Source organism: Triturus cristatus, chromosome 5_1, assembly GCF_964204655.1.
Source record: "Triturus cristatus chromosome 5_1, aTriCri1.1, whole genome shotgun sequence".
Classification (NCBI taxonomy): Eukaryota; Metazoa; Chordata; class Amphibia; order Caudata; family Salamandridae; genus Triturus; species Triturus cristatus.
In genome coordinates, this window is record NC_140587.1 from 821,056,374 (window position 1) to 821,078,010 (window position 21,637).

Sequence of the window (21,637 nt, forward strand, 5' to 3'; positions counted from 1 at the left end):
CCATAACCTTGGTCAAGACCCGAGGGGCACTGGTGAGGCCAAAAGGAAACAAGGGTAACTGAAAATGCGTGTGGCCTACTGTAAACTGCAGATAGTGTCGGTGGGCAGGCAGGACTGGTATATGAAAATAAGCATCCTATAAGTTCAACGCTACCATCCAGTCTCTTGGGTCCAGGGCAGACCAGACCTGAGCAAACATAAGCATTATGAATTTCTCCTACATGAGGAAGAGATTCAGAATTTGGAGACTGGGGATGGGACAAAGGCCCTTGTCCTTTTTGAGAACCAGAAAGCAGCAGGAATAATAACTACAGCCTACTTCTGGCTCCCGAACCCTCTCTATGGCTTCCTTGGCCAAAAGAGCAGAGGAGAAGGGACAGATGATCATCCGCCAGCCAGTCGTGAGATGGTGGCATAGGGGAAGGGTAGTCTTGAAGGGGAGGGAGTAACCCTTTCAAACAATCTGCAAAACCCACCTGTCTGATGTTATGGACGGCCAGTGGGGCAGGCGATGGCGAATCCTACCGCCAACTGGGCACTCATGGTGGTAATGGGGCAGACTAGGAGGGTTTGAAGGCTTTTGCAGAAGGGCAGCTGGCAGACAGACCAAACCGCTGCATCCTGACCCATGAGGTCAGTGGGTACCAAGCCTTTGGCCACACTGTGGCTGGGAAGCCTGCACGGTGGGGTGGCTGGGTGGGAACTGGCCCCACGACAGGCAGATTGAGGTGGACATGGGACAGCAGAAAGGCCTAAGGACCTGGTCATAGCACAAGAATCCTTAAAGCGCTCGAGAGGGCCGAATCTGCTGGTCTCAGAAGAGAGGAGCGCCATTTAAGCGCATGTCCATAAGGAAAGCTTGGGCATCACCAGAAAAGCCAGTTGTCCTCAGCCAGGTGTGGCGTCTGAGAACCACTGTCATGGAAACCGTTCTCCCTAGTGAGTCGGTCGTGTCAAGTCTATATCGAATAGTGAACTTTGCAGCTTCTCTCACGTCGGTTACAGCTTGGAAAGAGTACAGCCCGGGCCTCCTCCGGGACCTGTGGCAGCACTTGAGCAACCGTATAGTAAGTAAGTGTGGGAATAAAGGCCCTAAAGGCATGCAGTGTTCATGGACAGCAATGCCAGGCTGGTGGAAGAAAAAAAACTTCTTCCTAAATGAATCCAGTTTCTAGGATTCCGTATCCCGGGGATCGGTAAAGGAAAGCACCTTGGGAGGTGGAGGCTTGGACCACCAAGCTCTCAGTGGTAGGGTGCTGCATAAGTAGGTTTGATCCCAGGTGCGGGCGATGGCGGTCAATCTTCCTATTCACAGGAGCTCATGTGCTGGATTTGTACCAGGTAACCAACAGGACACCAGTGAGGGTGTCATTGAATGGGAGTAAGGGTTCCGACAAATAGACACCCGGTTGCAGTACCGCTAGTGGGTAGCTGAAAGTCAAGGACTTCAGCCTCTTTCCGCACCACCATTGCGTGAGAAGCTCCCTCCTTTGTAGCCCTGGTAGGGGGACAAAACATATCCAGGTAGCTGGCCTCATCCAGGTCCTAACACCAGCCCACACTGTTCTTCCTCATAGGGCTGGTATTGGAAAGGGTCTAGTGACCCCTTCCAGTCTTCCGAGCCCTAGCCAATGAAAATAAGGCTCAGTCTCTGGCCTAAGAGGCAAGGCTCCAGTCGGCGTTGGGCGATGCCTCTATGGCTCTGTGTTGGAGTCTGGGATGACAATAGGGGTGGCAGTGTCAGAAGCATCGGCACTGTTGCTGGGCAAGATTGAGATGACATAACTGGTAACGGTCCAGATCCAGGAATGGATCCCTGGGGTACCACTGGAGCCGCGGCTGGAGCTGCTGGCATGGAACCAGATGGGCCCCCTTCCGACCCCGCGGGGCCCGATGGCACATCGACAGGGTCTGGCTGCCCAAATATGAGGCACAGGGCCTAATAGAACTTTTTCTGTTTGGCGCGGGTGAATGCAGCCTTTGGAAATTCGGGGAGGCACGGAGTTGGCCCAGATGCAGGTTCCGGAGAAAGAGGCCTTGTTGGTCGACTGACGAGGAGAAGTCGAAGCGCACTTCGACTTCTTGCTCTTCTTTTTGTGCCTCCTACCTGAGTGTACCGAGGACTTCGAATGGAAAGAGGATGACTTCCGTCTCCGTGAATGATCCCGAGACCACCTTCTCGACTGGGTTCTCAACTTCCGCGGAGTTGCATGCCGGGCCACTTGCAGCTTCAGGGACCGCTCTCTCACAGTCTTCTGGGACCACGTCCCAGCAATCGGAGCTCGACTTGGTGTCATGCTAGACAGTAAAGACAAACTAGGTGCGGGTCCGTCGTCAACATCGGTCTGTGACAGGCACCCAGGGGTTAAAAAACGATTTGCGCAAAGACATCCTTGACACACCAGGAAGTAAACCTCAAAGATAGTCGACAAAACGTAAAAAAAAACAAAAAACACCTGTAAAACGAAAAAAAACAGACAGATAGCTCTTCTCCAGATCAGCACTGGCTGACGCGGAAAGAAATAAACTGATGTCCGCACACCAGGGTGCCACCTATATAGGCACTGCAATGTCACTTCTGGCGCGGACGACACAGACGACTGACGCAGAGCCGATCGACGCCACCTACCGGGTGCATAGGGATACTGCTCACAAAAAAATCTTCCAGATCCAGTTTGAATCTGTGGCTAGAATTCTCTATCAGTTGCAGCCCTACAAGTTGTGAAAGGAAGTCCGTTGGAAAATGTGAATAGGGATCAAGCCTCACAGTGATGCTGGATCTCCTATAGCATCTCAAACCACTCACCATACCATCGCATAGCAAAATAAATAAACAAACTGGAAAATGTCAAACCTAAGTTTTCGTTGGCCTGAATCCTAACTTTATAGATCAATTTGTATTAGGCCAGGGATAAATTTACATTTTGTGAATTTACAAAATTAAGCCACTTCACATAATTGCATGCTAGGAGTGGTAAACAATAACCTCCAATGCAACATTTGCAGTAAGAAGTGCAAGCACAGCAGAATTCAAGTGGCTGTTTATAGTTCTTTGTTTAAGCGCATCCTCACACCACCATTTTACAATTTTGCACTAACATTGTGCAAAATGAAGAATTGACACATTTGAAGAAATTGACAAAATTGTGCGGAATTATGTGAAAACAAATAACGCAAATTCTGCACACAACTAATTAGAATGACATTAGGCAATGTATTCTAAGATGGCAAGTAGGAGGCTGGCTTAGTATATGGTGCACACTTATTTAATTGAAGCACCCTGCGCTAACCCACACCACCCTTATAGTGATGTTAGTGGTATTACACAACCTTAGAAACCTCTCTAAGTGGTAGCTGTGGAGAGCAGCCTTCAGGCTTGTCTTGAAGGAGTGTTGAGAAGCTTGTTTTACCAGTTTAACCTTAGTACTGATTATATAGTGTGGGTTAAACGAAAAAGAACCACAGATTGTAGGTATAAAAATTGTGATATTATACACTCACTAACACATTGGTATATCTCCTACCCGGAGATATAAACACAATAGACGCAATATTTCAAAAGGAGAAAAGGTAAGTAGCACAAATACACAGTGGTCCCCGAGGGGAGACCAAACCATATACTAATAAAGTGGAATGCGAACTGCGACCAAAGGAGAGACTGGACACAGAAAAAGTAAATTATTACGTAAAGTCGAGCCGCTGACTTATGTTTTCTATAGCACTAATTGTCGATCACTGCCCAAACATAAACATGATATATTCAACCTCCTTGCAGAAAAAGGTCCTAGTGCCCTCTTCCTAACCGAGACCTGGTTGCATGACAGCGCCGGCCCGGATGTTGCTACTGCCCTCCCCGATAACTACGCCATCGTCAGAATAGACAGGGAAAAACAGGTAGGGGGTGGGATAGCCATCATCTTTAACAGAGAGCTAAAATGCACTTTGGAACCGGTATCGATCCCAGACTGCGAAGCAGGTCTATTCAAAATCTCCTTGAACCCCAATTTTACTATGTCAGGCCTTCTGATCTACCGACCACCAGGAAATTCCTCTCAATGGGTATCCAATTTTGCCAACCTTATTACGCCCTACTACATGTCATCTAGCAATTTTTCCTTGTTGGGTGATTTAAACCTGCATCTAGAAGATCCCACCATCCCCTCATGTTCTAACCTGTTGGAAGACCTTAAGACTCTAAACCTGTCCCTGATAAATTCTAGCCCTACTCACATAGCGGGCCACCTGTTGGACCCCATAATATCCAACATCAGGGAACTTAGCTGTATTGCTACCTTGCCCTCTGGTTGGTCTGACCATCATCTTATTAATTTCAGCATTATCTTTCCACCCTCCCGCAGCTTGCAACAAAATACTCACGCTTCATGCAGAAAAAATTGGAAATTAGTAGACATTGAAGCATTAAACTCGGCACTACAACAAAACCCTCCAAGCCATAACTCCAATATGGATCGCTTAGCAACTGAAGCGTATAACTGGCTTAGCAATGCAGCTGACAAATGTCTGCCTTCTACTTGCACCAAAGGGAGTGGACATCGCCCTCCGGCTCCATGGTTTAATGATAGCCTAAAGATTGAAAAATCTAAATGCAAAGCACTAGAGCGCAAATGGCGTAAAAAGTACGACCCCAATGCTAAAAGGAGTTACCAAGTAGCCAGGAATCTTTATCACACTGCCTGCACAAAAGCAAGAGCTGCTTTTGTCTCAAAAACTATTGTTGAAGCAACCAACATGCCCAAAACTCTCTTTTCTAAAGTCAAGGAACTGGCTGGCGCACACACCACAGCTGCTGCACCACCATTAAACTCACAACAATGCCAGGCGTTGGCATGCTTTTTTACTGAGAAAATCGACAAAATCATCTCAGACATTAAGGCAAAAATTTCTGTTTCAGAACCTTCCCCTCTTTCTGACTCTATACCCACTTTTTTGGGTGAAAATTTACTGGAATCCTGGCCTGTTCTTTCAATAGATAAACTGAAAGGAATCCTTAAAACTATTAAATCCGGCTCCCCCAGGGACCCCATCCCTATCAAAATCATTAAAAAACTGGATGACCACTCATTGGAGATCATTGCTAATCTCCTAAACTCATCCCTCGACCTAGCTACGGTCCCAGCCTTATGGAAGCATGCCATGGTGACACCCCTTCTGAAAAAGCCAACCGCAAACCCAGAAATACTGGCGAATTATAGACCAATATCTCTGCTCCCAGCTTTTTCTAAATGTCTAGAGAGACACGTACACTCTGCTTTAGCCACTTTTGCAGAAGAAAATTCTCTACTCCACTCTTCGCAATCTGGTTTCAGGGCTGGCTTCTCTACAGAAACCGCCCTGCTTGGTGTCACTGAACAAATCAGAAAGCTTCTCGACCAAGGGCACACGGTCGCGCTCGTGTTATTGGACCTAAGTGCGGCGTTCGACACCATCTCCCATGAGACTCTTATTAAAGAGCTATATACAAATGGTGTGCGAGGAAAGGCTTTGGATTGGATCAGATCCTTCTTGGCCAATCGAACTTTCCAGATCGCATCTACACAAGCCGTCTCAGACACCCTACCTGCATCGCATGGAGTTCCCCAGGGGTCCATCCTTAGCCCTTTATTTTTTAATATGTATCTAAAACCCCTGGCCGACCTTGTTGAAAAATCAGGTCTAACGCTTATGAACTACGCTGACGACTCCCAAATCATCTTCTCCCTTTCTGAATCTTGTCCTCACTCCCCTTCGTTACTTAAGGAAGGACTATTAAAAATCTTGAACTGGATGACAAAAAACCAGCTAAAACTAAACGGCGACAAGACGGAAATACTGATTCTGGGTAAAGATCAAGATCTCTGGAATTCCGTACATTGGCCTGATCAGATGGGCGCTTTTCCTACCCCGGTGGCCCACGCCCGTAACTTGGGCTTTATTCTGGACAATTCCCTAGCCATGAACAAACAGGCCAGTAAAGTAACCAGCCTATGTCTCACCATAGTGAAATGGCTGAGGAAGATCCTCTGGATGCTGCCTGTGTCAACACAAAAGACCGTAGTCAATGCCCTTATTACATCTAGGCTTGACTACGGCAACATCCTGTACCTGGGCGCAAACAAATCTGTGATCGGACGACTACAGGTAGCGCAAAATGCAGCGGTCAGGCTACTCTGTAATATTCCGAAGAACGTCGGAGTTTCGAACCATCGTAAGAATCTTCATTGGCTCAGGATCGAAAGCAGAATCCGCTTCAAAGCTCCGAACTATATGTTCAGGATAAAAGCGGGTTCCGCTCCAAAATACCTCCAATCTCTTGCCTCCCTCTATACGCCTACGAGAAACCTCCGGTCGCAGACGGCAGCATGTTTCTGCATACCAAGGTTTAAACGAGCAAGAACAGGTGGCAGATCCTTTGCCTACCTGGGACCCTCCCTTTGGAACACGCTCCCCCCCTGTATCCGAAAGGAAGGAAACTATCTTAGGTTCAGAAAGCTTGTCAAGACCTGGCTGTTTGAAAAATAATCCATTCAACAGACACCTCCCTCTTGCTGCCCTCAAATCTAGCTGTGACAAGGCGCCGGGAAACCCTTTTTGGGTAGCTGTTGCGCCCTATAAATTGATAAAATAAATAAAAAAAATAAATACCCAGATGACTTGGAAGAGCTGGGGACCCAAGGAGCCAACCAATGTAAGCACCCAGAAACCCCAGGGAGGCCATGTGCAGAGTGGAAACACAGCAGCGTAGTCAATGCAAATCAATGGGGAAGTTGCGGTTGCAGAAGAAGCACCCTTCCGAGGGGACCCTGAAGAAACCCCATGGAAGATGGAAGATGGAAGGTTGGAGAGTCACCCCACTCGTGGATACCCCAGGAACCTACACCAGGGAAGCAGAATGCATAGGTGTGAACTGACGTCAGAAACTGCAGTAGACCACAATTGAGGACTTCAGTGAAGATGCCGCTGGCGAAGAAGGTGAAAGAGTTCGGTGGAATCCCAGGGTGGATTCTTGAAGGAGTACCTGCAAGCAGAGGGGACAGAGTCTATGCCACTCGGGAGTGACCAGGAGGCACGGATGACCAGTGACCACAGGTGATGGAAGATGCAGGAGAGTAGACGGTGACCTTGTCGCTGCAACTGTGAGGATCGGGCGATGCTGTGGAAGACCGTTTACAAGCTGGTCCACGTGGGAAGTCGAGAACCAGGGGGTCGGTGTCCGGTAGGAGCACCAACAAGCCTTGGCAGCAGCAACAGACATCAGGAATACGAAGAAGGTGCAGTGATGAGACCAGCAAGGTTCAGGGGACTCACCAAGTGCAGGAGAGTCTGAGCAGGCACCGAGCAAGCAGGGGAGCCCACTGGAGCCAAAGAAGACCATCAAGTGGTCCCACAGGTCAAAGGCAGAGGAGTCGCAAGAGGACTTCGAGCAGCTCACCAATGATGCAGGCCCACGGTGCAGAGGATGGTGGGAGGACAAAGATCTTGGTAGCAAGAGATGCTGGTGCTAATTGGAGCCCGAAGATCTCTGGAGAAGACAGTCAACAAGCCTTGGCAACGGCAAGTCGACGCACTACACAGGGGTACTGCTCCAGCGGTTCTGACAAGGGATTCTGGCTTTAAACTTGCTGTGAAGACAGTGCAGGCCTCGAGGGAGCTGCAGAACCACCACCTATGTTGCTGAACCTTTCGGAGTCCATGGGAGCTCAGGAGCAGCAGAGCGGTCAGCTTTGTTGCGTTGCATGCAGATGCAGGGGAGTGGCTTCTTAATTACAAGGGAGATTCCTTCAGGTGTCTGATGCCCACAGGCCAGGAGAACAAACTGGATGGAGCACATGCACAGACGACTGTCAGGATGAGGAGATCAGGAGCAGCAGGAGTCTTCCAGGTGCAGTCTCGGTTCCCAAAGCAAAGTCCAACGAAGTCCAGAGGGCCAGACGGTTGAAGTAGAAGTGGTTTCGGATCAGAACCTTGTCCCATGATGAATCTGATAAGCCACCCACAGGTAAGCCCTTAAGTACCCAAAGGAAAGGGTTGGGCCGATTCAGGGGTCCCTCCCAGAGGAGGAGCTGGACCGAGGGGAGGATACTCCCATGTCCCTTGTCCAGTTTCACGACAGAGCGGGAGCCAAAGGCTCACTGAACTGGTTCCAACTGGAGTATGGCAGGAGGGCACCAAATATGCCCTTCAAAGCAGTCTGGTGGCGCTGGCAAGCGCCCCCACCCCAGCTCAATACACTAAGTCCTGTCTGGGAGGTGGCCTACCTCCATGTGACAGGAAACCTGTTGTTTTACCTTCCTATGCTCGAGCCTGACTCAGCAGCAGGAGGGCAGAATCATGTCTGTGGTCGGCAGCAGGACTAGCTTGCTGTTAGACCCTGAAAGGGTGGTACCGGGAATACAGGGGGGGCTACCTTGGGGAGCCTCCCAGTACATGGGATCCTACATCCAACACTGTATTCGGTGTTGGGGGCAAGATTCCAACATGTTTGATATCAAACATGACCGGTTTCGGTGCAGCCAATATATTGTTAGACATCTTGTAATTGACTTGATTCTCACTATATGTATAAAATGGCTGACCGCATTGACAAAGCCTGGAGAATCAACTCCTGGGTTTGTAGTCGTTGTCCGTGCAGGGCACCCTCACACTTATAAGCAAGCAAGCACCCTTCCTTCAGGATTAAAAGGCTTACCTTAGGGGTGACGTATAGGTTTTCAGTGCAGTGACCTCAGATATAAGGAAGCATATCTGCTGCGAGTGGTGCTAGGCCCAGCTCACACAGACTGCAATGGGAGACCGGTAGTCACAGTTTGAGTGGTCTCTGTTGTGTGACACAATACATGCTGCAGCCCATGGGAGACCCCTGGTGTACCTATGCCCTGGGAACCGGAGTACCATATACTAGGGACTTAGAAGGGTACACCAGTAGCCAATTAGGAAGGTACCAAAGTACTTACCATAATCCAATTTAGGGAGAGAGCACAGTGACTGGGGTCCTGATTAGCAGGATCCGGGTCTAGTCTAGTCACACTAGTCAGAAAAATGGTGCAGCACCAGCAAAAAGTGGGGGTAACCATGAAAACAGATCCTACTTTAGGAAAAGAGTTTAAGCTAACACTCCAAATTCAGAAAATCATCTTGCCGATGGGGCCTTGGTTCTGAAAGAGACCTTTAGGGTTACAGACACAGGAAAATCTTAAGATCTGCCTTTTAACTCCAGCTTGCTATAAACAAAACAAGCAAACAAAAACAAAAAACACACAGGTGGACTGTTAGCAGTTAACCGAACCAGATTCGTGAGCAGTCTGCCACAGAAGTTGAAAACGGAGTAAAACGTGTTAGTTTTGAGAAAAAAAAAATACAAAGGTTTTCTGTTCCCTAATTAAACTCGCTATCAGAGGAGAGTTTCATTGACCAAGCGATTAGATCATATATGGCAATATATAAAAATACATTGCAGGATATGTACATTCAGGCCGCTTGAATTTAGAGCATAGCAAGAATAAGAACATTTTTATAAAGCAGAAAAAGAAAAAAGTTGAAGAGTTCAACTTTCACACTTTAATTCTCACTGCAGCACTATCACACTTATGTATGTTACGCACCCACCAAGCCTTTTGGTGTTACCAGTTTCCCTGCAGCCCACACTAGCTATATACATTTGTACAATGAAAATGTAAATTTTGGGGTATGCCATTCATGGATAGAAGCACAAAGACAAAAGGTAAATCAGTAAAGCGTTTATCTCTCCCAGACTGACCTTGAGCTTCACTGAAATGTTCTCTCATGTACTACCCATTAGGATGTGCAGCAATGTTACCACTACTAGACTGTGAAATACAACGCTGTAAAGGTAAATACAAAACGTACTGCTACAATTACAGAGCGCCCCACACCATTCAATTGGAGGATCATAATGACAGCTTCATGGAACAGGTGCAAGATTTGCATACCTTATACAAAGCGTAAGCAGTCAATGCATTTCCGCCCTGAGACTTTTTCAGAATTCCAACAATACTTTCCGGAAGTCCAATGAATTCCAGAAAAGGAATCACATTCACTCCCCTGAAAGAAAGAAACAACATTTTCACCATCAAATGAATACAAATCAAAACACAAACATGTTTTGCGATCTGAATAATACACCATTATAAAATAGTCACAGGAGGAAGGGAACCAACATACAGAAATGTGCTCCGACAAAATCAACAATTTTTCAAGGTAGTGATGCATTTGTTATGGCCCACAGAAACATTCACGAGCAAGGCTGTTGGCAATGTAACAGTTTGCCAACTTTCGCGTCGAGGCAGAACCCAATGCTTCCTGCCTTCAGATTTTCTGCTACACATCATTGTTCGGTGCATTGGTAATAAAACATAAGCAAACTAACGCTACATTTCCCAGAATGCATTAGGTTTCACAGAAATGAAAACACAAGACTCTACACTGTAACATTCCATCCTCACTGTGCCACTGGAATCAAGCTATACTGGCTGAAGAGGGGTGAAACCACGAAACCGGTCCTAGGATGCTTGTTTCCGGTCCAGAGAGGACCTGGCTTGGCAGTTCGCGCTGGACTGTTCCCATGAGGCACAGGGTCAAGACTGATTTGCATATGGCCATGTCTAAACTGGGGTGGCATGGTGAGCAAAAGAATGATTGATTTAACCCAGATCCCTTGACTGGGGTTGAATGTTTTGATTTGTTATGCATTCTGTCCATCAATTGTGTGTCTTTTACATTCCACCCTCCCCATGCCACCCTCTTAAATAAGCATGCCCTCTATTCCTCGAAGAGTCCGACACCAAGCCGACTCCTTCGTATTCAAAGCAATCCATTGTTGAGCGGCACAACCAGTCTATCTCCTCCTCTTTACACCAACAACTGCCCTCTTTGTTTGCCAGCAATACTTGGCCATCAAAAAAGCCCTGCTGCACAGTCAAATATTCTAGCTTTTGGATGCTATCCTTCCATTAAAAGATTCTCCTATGCAAGCAGAACTTTCTCACTTCCCTTCCAGTTCTCAACAGGTCTTCTACAAGACACCACCTGTTCTAAGAAAGTTTGTCCCAACACCAACTCTCAACTATCCACTCCCCATGACAAATATTACATCTGAAAACACAGTCTGGGTGGATTGCCCAATCATTTGTTAGAACATCTTTCATATTAATTACCTCCTTTCAGCATTTTAGTCTCGGCACAGTTTGCAGTGGACATTCTCTTGCTTTACTTAGGATCCATTATCAACACAGGGACGTGTTGATTACCATGGTTTGCAGTCTCCACAGAGGACTGAATGTGTTTTGTATACACTCATCGTACACCGCTATAATTTGGAGTGTCTCATCACCACAAAGTTCATATATATTCCTTAATGGATTAGAATGGGTGCCAATTCCTCAATGCGTTAAGATGGGGGAAAATATTCAAGGTATTCCACAGCACTACCTTTGACCCCACTGCCTCTCTCTTCAATGAGGCAAGCAGCCCTCTCAGGTTCACCAGATGGAGTAAATGGGTGGAATGTTCTGTTCCATGCGTTAGTCACCAGTGAAGGCATTTAGTGAGGGTGGGCAAACTGCTTGAACCTCACTGAAGAATTCCAAGAGTAGAGAAATACAGGATAATACCTTAGGCCAACACCAGTTGTTCAGCCTCAGTATTTGCTTACAAGGACCTAAAACGTCTGAAAACATTCATTTTATGCCTTGCAGCATACCTCTGTGCTTCTCCTATACAAGGGACCATCTACATAAATTATGGTTTGTCAGACTTGCAAGTATATTGCTTCAGATAAAAAAGGTGTCTGGTTTACAAGTGCTTTAAAGTTGCTCAAGATGAATCGGTGTTTTTATGTATTGTGCTGGACACCAGACACAGGTTTCAATATCACACAAAGTAAGTGTTTTATAAAAGCTGTAACTGTAACATAAACATCTCCTTTAAAGACCCACTGTAACATTCAGAGACATTTAGCCTAATCTTTTAGCATTTTAATGGCTGCAATAGATTTGAGTTCAAGGGAGGGAGTGGAGGTCTTATGAGTTGCGTACCAGGGGCCGTATTACACGGTTGGTGCATTTTCAGTGTTTGCGCCGGGCGCACCTTTTAAATGGTGCGCCCAGCGCAATGAAATGCACCATATTACCATGAAAGTGCTGCCCCCAGTGCAGCCGCAAACTAGCGCTGAGGGCAGTGCAATCCTGTGAAAAACGGAGCAGCTGCTTTATAGCCTCTCCGTGTTTCACTGTGCAGGCAGCAACCCGTCTACACATTGAAGGGGGATTAGAGATCCCCTTGCAGGGGGTTGCAGTGACTGACTGCACATGCCTGCAAGGGGATGTCTGGGGGGTCCACAGGGCTCTCTTTCCCAATTCCAGAGGGCTGCTCTCAGGGGGTGCACTGACAGTGTGCCACCTGGTGGGTGGCACACTGCTGTGCGCCTGAGAGCTTCTTTGTCTCTACGCCCGCTTCTGTAATACGTAAAATCGATCATGTACTTATAAAATATTATTTTGTAGTTTGAGTAAATTGGAATTGTAGAGCCCCTTCACAGGTTCAACTTATGCCCCTTATGTTTTTTAGATAAACCAGTCCACGCCCTGAAGAGAAACCCATAAGCCAGCCTGGGAATCGAAACGCGTCGGCATTACACAACACGGGGACTTTTGTATTTGATAACTTTTTTCCGCCCAGGGGAAATGCTTTTTGAATTGTCTCACTACTGGGTTGGATTGTTTTGTTCCCCGTGATAGCAGCTACTTAACTCAGTTATCCAATGTGGATGCTAAAGGATATCCAAGTAGCTGCTTTGTTTGTGAATTAAGACTGGTGACATAATGTTTGTATAATTTGTTGTTTTGTATCACTTGTTCATGTATTGTTTTTTACATCACAATACTTCACCACGAAGTTTGTATGTTTTTGTTTGATCTATGGCATAAATAAGTGTCATTTGTTCTAGACTGAAATGTATCCAACTTCTCTGACCCATGATTCGAATGTGGAATAAAGTACATAGATATGAGCAGCACATAAATGCCTCAAGCCAATGTCAATTGAGTTGTTGGTTCATAGTCGGTTAAATTAATGTAGCAGCATTTGAAAGGTGACGGCTAGGACACTTCTTGCTCCTAGTTTAATACGGCCCGTCCAGCTGTCTAGGGCCAAACCCCTTGTTTCTATTATTCTTCTGTAATACGGCGCGGGCACAGAGGCAAAGGGATTCCCTCATTTGCATGGAACACACCCCCATGCAAATGAGGAATACCCTCTGAAGATAGCACTGGCGCTTTAAGCGTGCCAGCGTTATCGATATTACAGAAGGGATGCACAAGCATATGCAGGCCCTTCTGGAATACCAAAGTGGCCCGGGGTCGCACAAAGTGGGCTCAAACGTCCGTTGCACCCCGGAGACACTTCTGTAACAGGGCCCCAGCTGTTCATACCCTAGCATGCATCACCTAGGTTTTGGGTGAGAGGGGTGGATGCGTATGTGCTGAAGGTTACTTGTAATACAGCACCATGAGAAACCGTATATGAAAAGGAGGAGTACATTTTCAACAAAGTAACATAAAACACATTTTTGGTAACTTGAGTACCATAGTCTACCAGTACTTCGACAACAAAGTCCCTGCTATCATTGATTTAAATACATCCATCTGCTTTGACATTTTATAGAAGAACAGTGCCATGCAAAAGCTCTTAAGTATAAACAGGAGTGTCACTCCTAAGTTCTTAACACAGCAGGCTGGCATGAGTTGACATTTAAATATCTTCAAAGGTAACCTTTATCACATTGAGACAAACTAAACTTAGAATGACATTTGGCGTGTCTAGCTCTTGTAAAGGGCAACAATGCCAGCTAGCTGAGAAGGGTACAGGGAAAGAGATGGGGAGGGTGTGACGGACTTTCAAAAGAAAATACTTGTATTTTCAAAATATACAGATACCAAGAGTCATTTTATTCGCAATTTCATTAAACACTGTTGCTTTCCTTTGGTTAGACACACACAGACAAGCAAAGCTGACACAATTTTTTCTTTATTATATCATCCTGCTACGAGAGACCACTACTTTAATTGAAGTAATGCTGCCAGTAGCTTACCTACCATTACCATTAAATTACAAGTAACCAGAATGACAAACTCCATGTCTAGGCTTTCACTGAACAACCTAATGCATTCTGCTACTTGTAGAATTGCTTCTGTTCCATCCCAAGGACTGATGAACAAAACAAATATGTTACAATGGTTTGTAAAGTCCCGGGGAACGATGTAAAGAAAATGCTAATTATCTTATAAACATTTGTTCATACTTTGTTGCGCTGTAGATTCACATGCTTTGCATACTCCTGACATCTAGCGTTGGGATTGGCTGTTTCCAGGTTGTTTTTGCTTGAAAAATAATTTCAAGTCACAGGATGCAGGGTCCTTTAGTGGATAATATGCAAGGGCATTGACTCAAAGTTAGATTGCTTTCCACACAGCAGTTGAAAGTATATATGGAAGGGTAAGTGGGTGTATCCTGGTGCACCATGTGTATTGTGCTGAAAGAGAAGAGGTATAAAAGATAAAGAGCTGCAACAAATACAGACTTCCTTTTCTGTTCGTAGCATGTGTGGCTGTAGATGCACATGCTTTTCATAAACTGTAAATGAGTAACCTCTAGATGTGGTGGCTAGCCCGTGGGCTGTACAGATGTCTGGAAAGAAATTCTTAATGCTGTCTGTTCTGGCCCACTATAGCCTTTCGATGGGCTAGAATATCCGTTCAACAGTGTTTGGAAAACGTGTATGGGAATGCTCTGTAAGCTGCTTTGCAAATGTCAGCTAGCGGGATATTACCCAAAAAGGCCATGGTTGTGCCTTTTTTTAAAGCATAAGAGTATGCATATAGGTAGGGTTCTTTTAACTATTTGACAGCATTTCTGGATGTCCTTCACTAGCCACCTGGCTATGACGGCCTTTGAGATAGGGTGGCCCTTGTGTGCTTTTGCAAAGTTGGTCTGACTTGCGGAAAAGCTCGTCCCTCTCAATGTAGTATGGGAGCCTGTTTAACTTCCAGTGTAAGGCGGTCTTCTCTCTGCTACAGAGCCTGGTTGTGGAAAGAAGACTAGGAGCTCTAGTCTGACTGAGGGGGAAAGGATAAACTACCTTGGGGGGTAACTTAGGGTTAGTTCTGATAACAACCATGTCCCTATGAACCAGATTGAAAGGTTGCTGCAAAATAAGGGACAGTAGCTCACTAATGTGTTATGGTGTGAAGTTATGGCTACAAAGGAGGCTGCATTCCATGAGCGAAAATGTAAAAGGGCAAGTGTGCATGAGTTTAAATGGGAGTGGTCCATGAGCATTGTGAAATCTACATTACAATTCCTTGCAGGGGAGCAGGCACCCTGCACAGTAGATCCTCGAGGCCCTCTATGAATGCTTTGAGCTCTAAATACGGAAAGATTTTCCCTTTTTGCATCTATGTTGCAAACGTGGCTAGGTGCAGTTGAATGAAGTGTAGGCAAGGACAGACTTTAGTAGGTGCAAGAGGTAACAAATGAAGCCCTGGACAATCTATTTTAGAGGGTTCAGGAATAGTGAATAAACCTTTTCAACATTGCGGCATTACTGGCGGGCTCCTGCTGGGTAGTCATGCACTCTTGACAGCCAGACTCTAAGATATGACTGAGTTCTGGGTGCCTGACCTGGCCATGAGAAGGGAGCTGCTTGTAGGGGTTGATAAACATCAAGAGGAGTGTCAAGTACTGACCATGGATCATGGGGAAGCCACGAGAAGACATTTTAGGGATATCTGCTGCATCTTCCACAAAACGTACAGAAGTGGGAGTTGAGGAGAAAAAGGAAAGGCAGATATCACTGACGAGTTCATCCACAAAGCATTAGTCATAGACTGTGTGTGTGGCTTCCAGGAGGCGATGTTTGGGCATTTTGCATTGTTAGGATGTCGAACATGTATATCTGTGGGGTACGAATCGCTGGAAATAAGTGAGCAGGGGTTCCCATTCCTGAGCTTGTTGATGTGTACTGATGAGCAGATCAGCAAAGTCTTGGTGTACCTCTGGAAGATGGAAGGTGGTGTATGTGGTGGTGGATAGCCCAGTGCCAGATCTGTTGTGCTAATGCTGCAAGAGGGGGGAAGAGTGTGTGCTGTCTTGCTTCGTTGCAGTCATGTTTTCTGTCTGGATGAGGCCTACTTTGCCATCAATGACCTGAAAGAAGGCTTTAAAAGCTAGGCATTTCGCCAGTAGCTCGAGGTAGTTTATATGTTGCCCCAAATATTGAGGGGCAACACAACCTCTGTATTGATATATAGTCTAGACGCATCCCCCAGCTTGCAAGAGAGGTTTTGTGGTAATAGTCACATGCGTAACCTGGTTTGAGAAAGACCTGCCTTGCAACAGATTGCTGCTGTTCCACCACTGTAGCGAGTGATGAGCGCGGGGCTTTAGCAACACTAGATCTTCTCAGTGATCCTCTGCTTGGACCCATTGTGCCAAGATGCACTTTAGCAACAGGTGCAAGTGGAGCCTGGCAAGGGAGATTATGGTGATGCATGAGGCCATTATCGCTAGAAGGCGCGTTACTACCAGAGGTTGATGAATAGGCTGTGAAAGAGGAAGAAGCTGCTGAAATGCGAACACTCTCTGCTGACTGTGGGAGGCTTTGCGTGTAACAGCATCTAGGACTCGGGCAGGGCTTGCTATGTAGGGTTTGGAGATGGGATTTGGTAGCATTTATAGAGAACCAGAGACAGTGTAGCAGGAAGTTTGAAGCTTGATTATGGGTTAGGCATTGCAGCCTGAGCTCTTGATCAGCAATTGTTGAGGTAGGGGGAACACAAGTGCCTCTCCTTCCTAGATGAGCAGGCACCACACCAGGTACTTTGTGAACGCTCAAGGGGCAGTGCTGACCCTGAAAGGCAGGACTTTGAATTAGAAGTGTAGGTAGGGGGGTGTGGATAAGCATGTAGAAGTGAGCGTCCTTTAGGTCTAAGGCTGTAATGTAGTCACCTTGTTGGAGCAGAGGGATAACGTCCTGCAGGGTTGTCATGTAAAGATACTCAGACATGATGTATTTGTTGACGGGCATAAGGTGCAGGACATGCCTAAGGGAGCCGACCTTCTTGGGAAAAAGAGCAGGCACCCTTACCCCAGTGGTGAGGAGGCACTCTCTCTACTGCACACTTCTGAAAGTTTTGTACCTCTCCTTGGAGAAGGTGAAGATGCTCTCTGCTAAGGATATGTGTACGAATTGGAATGTGGGGGTGGGGTGGGAGGGGAGAGTGACAGGAGTTTTAGGCAGCAGCTGAGAAGAAACACCACAAGAACCCACTGATCTGAAGTGATTTACTCCCCAAGAGAGAGGACATTGAGGAGTCTCCCCCCAACAGGTGACATGTGATGGAGGGTGTTGTGAAGGGTGGAGGGGAAACGGGGCACATCAGTGTTTGGAGGTGGAAGACCCTTTTCTGGAGTCACCTCTCCCCCTACCCATGTTGTTAATGGCCTTGCAGGTGTCTCAAATATAAACTTTCCTAACCTGTGGATGGAAGGACTGCTGTTGCCTTAGATAGGAGTGTGGCTGATTGGGAGAAGGTGAATTAGCTCCTCCTCTAGTTTGATTTCTTTGAAAAGGATCCCCTAGCGGTTGGAGTTTGGAGGGCACCCATGGATTTTGCGATGTTGGTGCGCTTGATTTTCCCCAGAACATTATCAACCTGTGTCCCAAATTGATGTTCCCCATCAAATGGGAGGTTTAGAAGATGCTGTTGAACCTCCAGCTGGAACCCGGAAATACGGAGCCAGGCATACTGTCTGAGAAGAACACTGGGATTAACCCCCAAAGAGGCTGTGTCTGCACCACTGAGGGTACAATGATTTTGGTGTTTCCTACCAGACGCTATCTCCTCCAACCACTACCTAAAGTCTTCGGGTGGTGGTTTTGCCTTTCCACCCTTCAAGCAATATGGACGAGGAGTGGGTGGTGAGGGGGGTTCACAGGAGGAATGGTTAAATGGCCTTTGACATAGAAAAGGTCATGGGGGGTATTTCCATACTTTGCATGTTACCTTCCTTTTCTTGACGGGCTCCTTGAACGCCTCAGGGACGGATTAATGCATGCCCATGAGCATGGGTAGGAACTGTACCATTTGTTCGGATTTAGAGCATTGCTATGATGAAGTCTACTTCCTCTTGGAGTACTTGCATGTCCACTTTGTCAAAGGTGGCTGCCCTTTAGATGACCTTGTGATATGATATGGTGCTGTGGAGAGAGGATGCCCATACTGTATAATGGTCGACTAATGGGCCAACTTTGGGAGGGGGGTTGGGGGTGATCTACATCGTAGTTGTCCCAAGGATCATCTGTAGGCCCTTCTTCAAGTGGTGTATCATATGGATAAACAGAACAAAAACAGCTGCCTGGGTCAGAGAAAGAATGTGGTGACTCAGGTGACACCAGCGGAGGTGGAGAGGGTGGTGTATGCAAGAGTGGCAACATAGGTGGAGGAGGGGATGGATGAGCAAATGGAGAGTGTAGGAAGCTTGCTTTTTATGTAGCGTACCAAAATGAGGTACACTATGTAGAAAGTCCAGGCGACCCATATTGGCTTACAGGGCTTAAATGAAAATAATACCAACTGCTCTCTTTTGTGGTAGTGTGGATGATCAGTTAAGGCGTATCAGAGGGTATTGTTAAGCATTTGTTGTACACACATTGTAAATAAATGACACTCAAAAAGAAACACTAGACCAATTTAAAGAAATAACTGATATTTTTATATCATTTTTAAACACCAAGAACTTTGTAATTGGGTAAGTACTTTTCGAGTTGACAAATTTTACAGCTAAGCAAAATATCACACAAATCCGTTTTTACGCTGTAATGCTTTGCTATGGAGAAAGCAACATACTGCATACAAGTATTTGCAAGTGTATTTCGGGGGTCCCCTTTTGGACTTAAGGTGTTAAGGGGTCAAGGTCACAATATCCACCAGCAGTTTGGGTTTACCTGCCCTGGAGAGTCTGGGTGCAGAGAGGATGGATGGGTTGGTAGCCTTGAGCGCTACACCGATGACAAGAAAGGGAGGCCAAATAGAAACCGGCTGCAAAAGGGGACTTGGGGACAAGTCCGGGAGCTCACAATGAGGGAGGGGGTAGGGGGTTCTCAGTTTGCGAGGGGGCAGTGAGGGGGGAGGGGGAAGCACAGTCCGTGTTCATGGGCTGAGGCCAGGGAGCTCAGGTGCAGAGGGTTTTGGTCAGCTGTTCCTGTGCCATTGTAGGCACTCCTGGATCTTGGTCAAACTTGCAGATGGGGACAAAACAGGCAGGCCAGGCGATTCAGTGCCGGCCTCCGCTATGCTGACCTCCCTCGTTGGCTGGTCGATCTTTGCTTTGTCGGAGTCCGGATTGGACTTCAAACAAGCTTTGGTTGCTGCAAGGGGTTGGGTGCCATGGGTACTAGTGCAGGGTGGCTCCTGGGGCGTCCTGGCATCTCCAAACTTTGTGAGGTGACAGATTTGATCCTCTGGAGCACAGTGTCCTCCTACTGGGTGGCTGCTGCGTCAGGGGACCTGGTAGTCAGCAGAACGGTGAACCGGACTTTGTGGTCAGTGCCTGCAGTGCAGGCAGCCCTCAGAGTTTTGGAGGATGCACAGCTGCAGGACGAGTCAGATTCTCTGCGATTGTCGGGACAGGAGCTGGCAGGCAGGTTTTGGCCCCAAAAAGTATACAGGCAGTCACCAGTTCTTGCTTATTCGGCTTCTCTTTGCCCTTCTTTAGTCAAGTGATTCTGAGTTCCTCGTGGCAGGGTGTCACTTAAATACTCAATTTAGGAGCGTTAAGGGGAATGAAGGGTAGTAGCCAATGGGCTACTTACCCTTGGGGTCACTACACACCCTAGATGACCACTTCATGCGAGGAGTGAACAAAACCCTGTTGCAGAGTTCCTAATTCCACTAAAATCAGAATGGTGGAATACTTCTTTCGTTGAGCACACCAGGCAGCCCACCTTAGGGGTGCGACTGTCCTGGTAGTGGTAAACGCCTCCTTGCATAGTTAATTTACCACCAGTTCTTGGGCCAAATGGGCCGTAGGGCAGGGGGTAGCATCTCCCAGTTCTGGGAGAAGCCGGGGTCACATATCACAGGTGGCAGAGGCTTTGAAACCTCTGGCCTTGGTATGTAGATTCCGTAGCCATCCTGCTGGAGGAGGTGATAATACCTCCAGCCAGAGAAAGCTTTGTTCCTGACCTCCCGAGTGCGTGGGATCTCAACTGCAGGGTGTTAAATGTGTCTGTGGTGGCACACTGGAAGACCAAGTCAGCCAGCACACTAGAAGACTAGTAAGGTTTCAGGGGCCACCTCTACGGTGCCCTCTGGGTGCATGTCATAATACATCTAGTGCTGGCATCAGTACAGATTTATTGAAACAAGATGTTTGATACCAGCATAATTGCAAGTACTACACATGGCAAGCAACAACACTTCGACACAACCATTAAATAACAGATACAGGGCTCGAAAAATCATAAAACATGCACTAGACCTGCAGGTCTAGTAACCTACAAAATCTCCTCGACCCAACTGAAATGTACTTGACCTCTAATCTGAAAGCTGAGCAAATGTGACATGTTAAGATTTAAAAGCATTTTTATTGCTCATTTACATTGTGAGCAATAAAGATGCCTTTAAATCTTGCTATCTTGTCACATTTCCCCTGTTTTCAGAGGCAGAGGTCAAGTGTCAGTTTGTATTCCTACTCGCCAGTAAGGGCGAGTAGGACCTAAAAATAGCTCGTCCTGAATTAATCTGACTCGCAAATGCGAGCGGTCGAGTGAATTTGTCGAGCCCTGAGATACATTTTTCCGAATCACAAAGCCGGTTGTGTTCTTGAACCAGTAAAACAAACCTTCTGGGGCAGGGACAATTCAAACTCAATTCCTGTATTAGACAACAAACCCCCATGTTAGCCCTTCGGAAGACTTCCTGGCTTACATTATACAGTTTGTATAGCTGCTGAGCCTTTGGTTAACTATCTCTAAGCCAATTGAGCAGAGTCATGTTAATGTGTTTTAGTGTGTGCCACCATCACAGAGGACAAGAGACTATCCTAGAAATAAATTCACCATATCTGTGTACACACGTTGCTAAGTTAGTCTGGTTCCAGTTCTTGGAAAGGTCATCAAGGAGAGAATATTGGGATGTTAATAAGTTTTCTGCATGATTGCATGCCCAACATGAACATCTCCATTGAGCTTCCAGCCTTGGAGTAACATTTACCAAATACATGTGGCTGGCTGGATTACAGATCTTGTAACATGGAACACATTCTAGAAGGCTAAGGAAAAATGCCTTTTATGCTGGAGTGGATTTAAACGTCCGAAGAAGATATTAACCCTTGTGTGTAAAATCTATGCTAAATATATGGCACAATCCATGAGAGCATAAATATCTTGGCTGCTTCCAACCTATTCTGAAGTATTTATGAGAAAAAATCCGCCTTAGTGCAATAAATGTAGGGCTGCAAAGCAAGCATAATTTGTGGACTGTCAGGATGGGTTCTCCAGAAGACGGAACCACAGGTATATCTAGACACCAAAAAGGGACAATGTTAAGTGCCCCTGGTAACC

The 21,637-nt window shown here is 46.6% G+C and overlaps 1 protein-coding gene across 3 annotated transcripts in view; it reads right to left on the bottom strand.

Moving 5' to 3' along the window:
* The window catches only part of MIMS1 (mitochondrial inner membrane scaffold 1), a 98,413-nt gene that overhangs the window by 24,988 nt on the left and 51,788 nt on the right, over positions 1-21,637 (bottom strand). For all 3 annotated transcript variants that reach the window (XM_085605879.1, XM_085605880.1, XM_085605881.1), the window contains exon 4: positions 9,948-10,059. In XM_085605879.1, the coding sequence (XP_085462005.1) occupies positions 9,948-10,059 (112 nt within the window). The remainder of the gene's footprint in view (positions 1-9,947; positions 10,060-21,637) is intronic.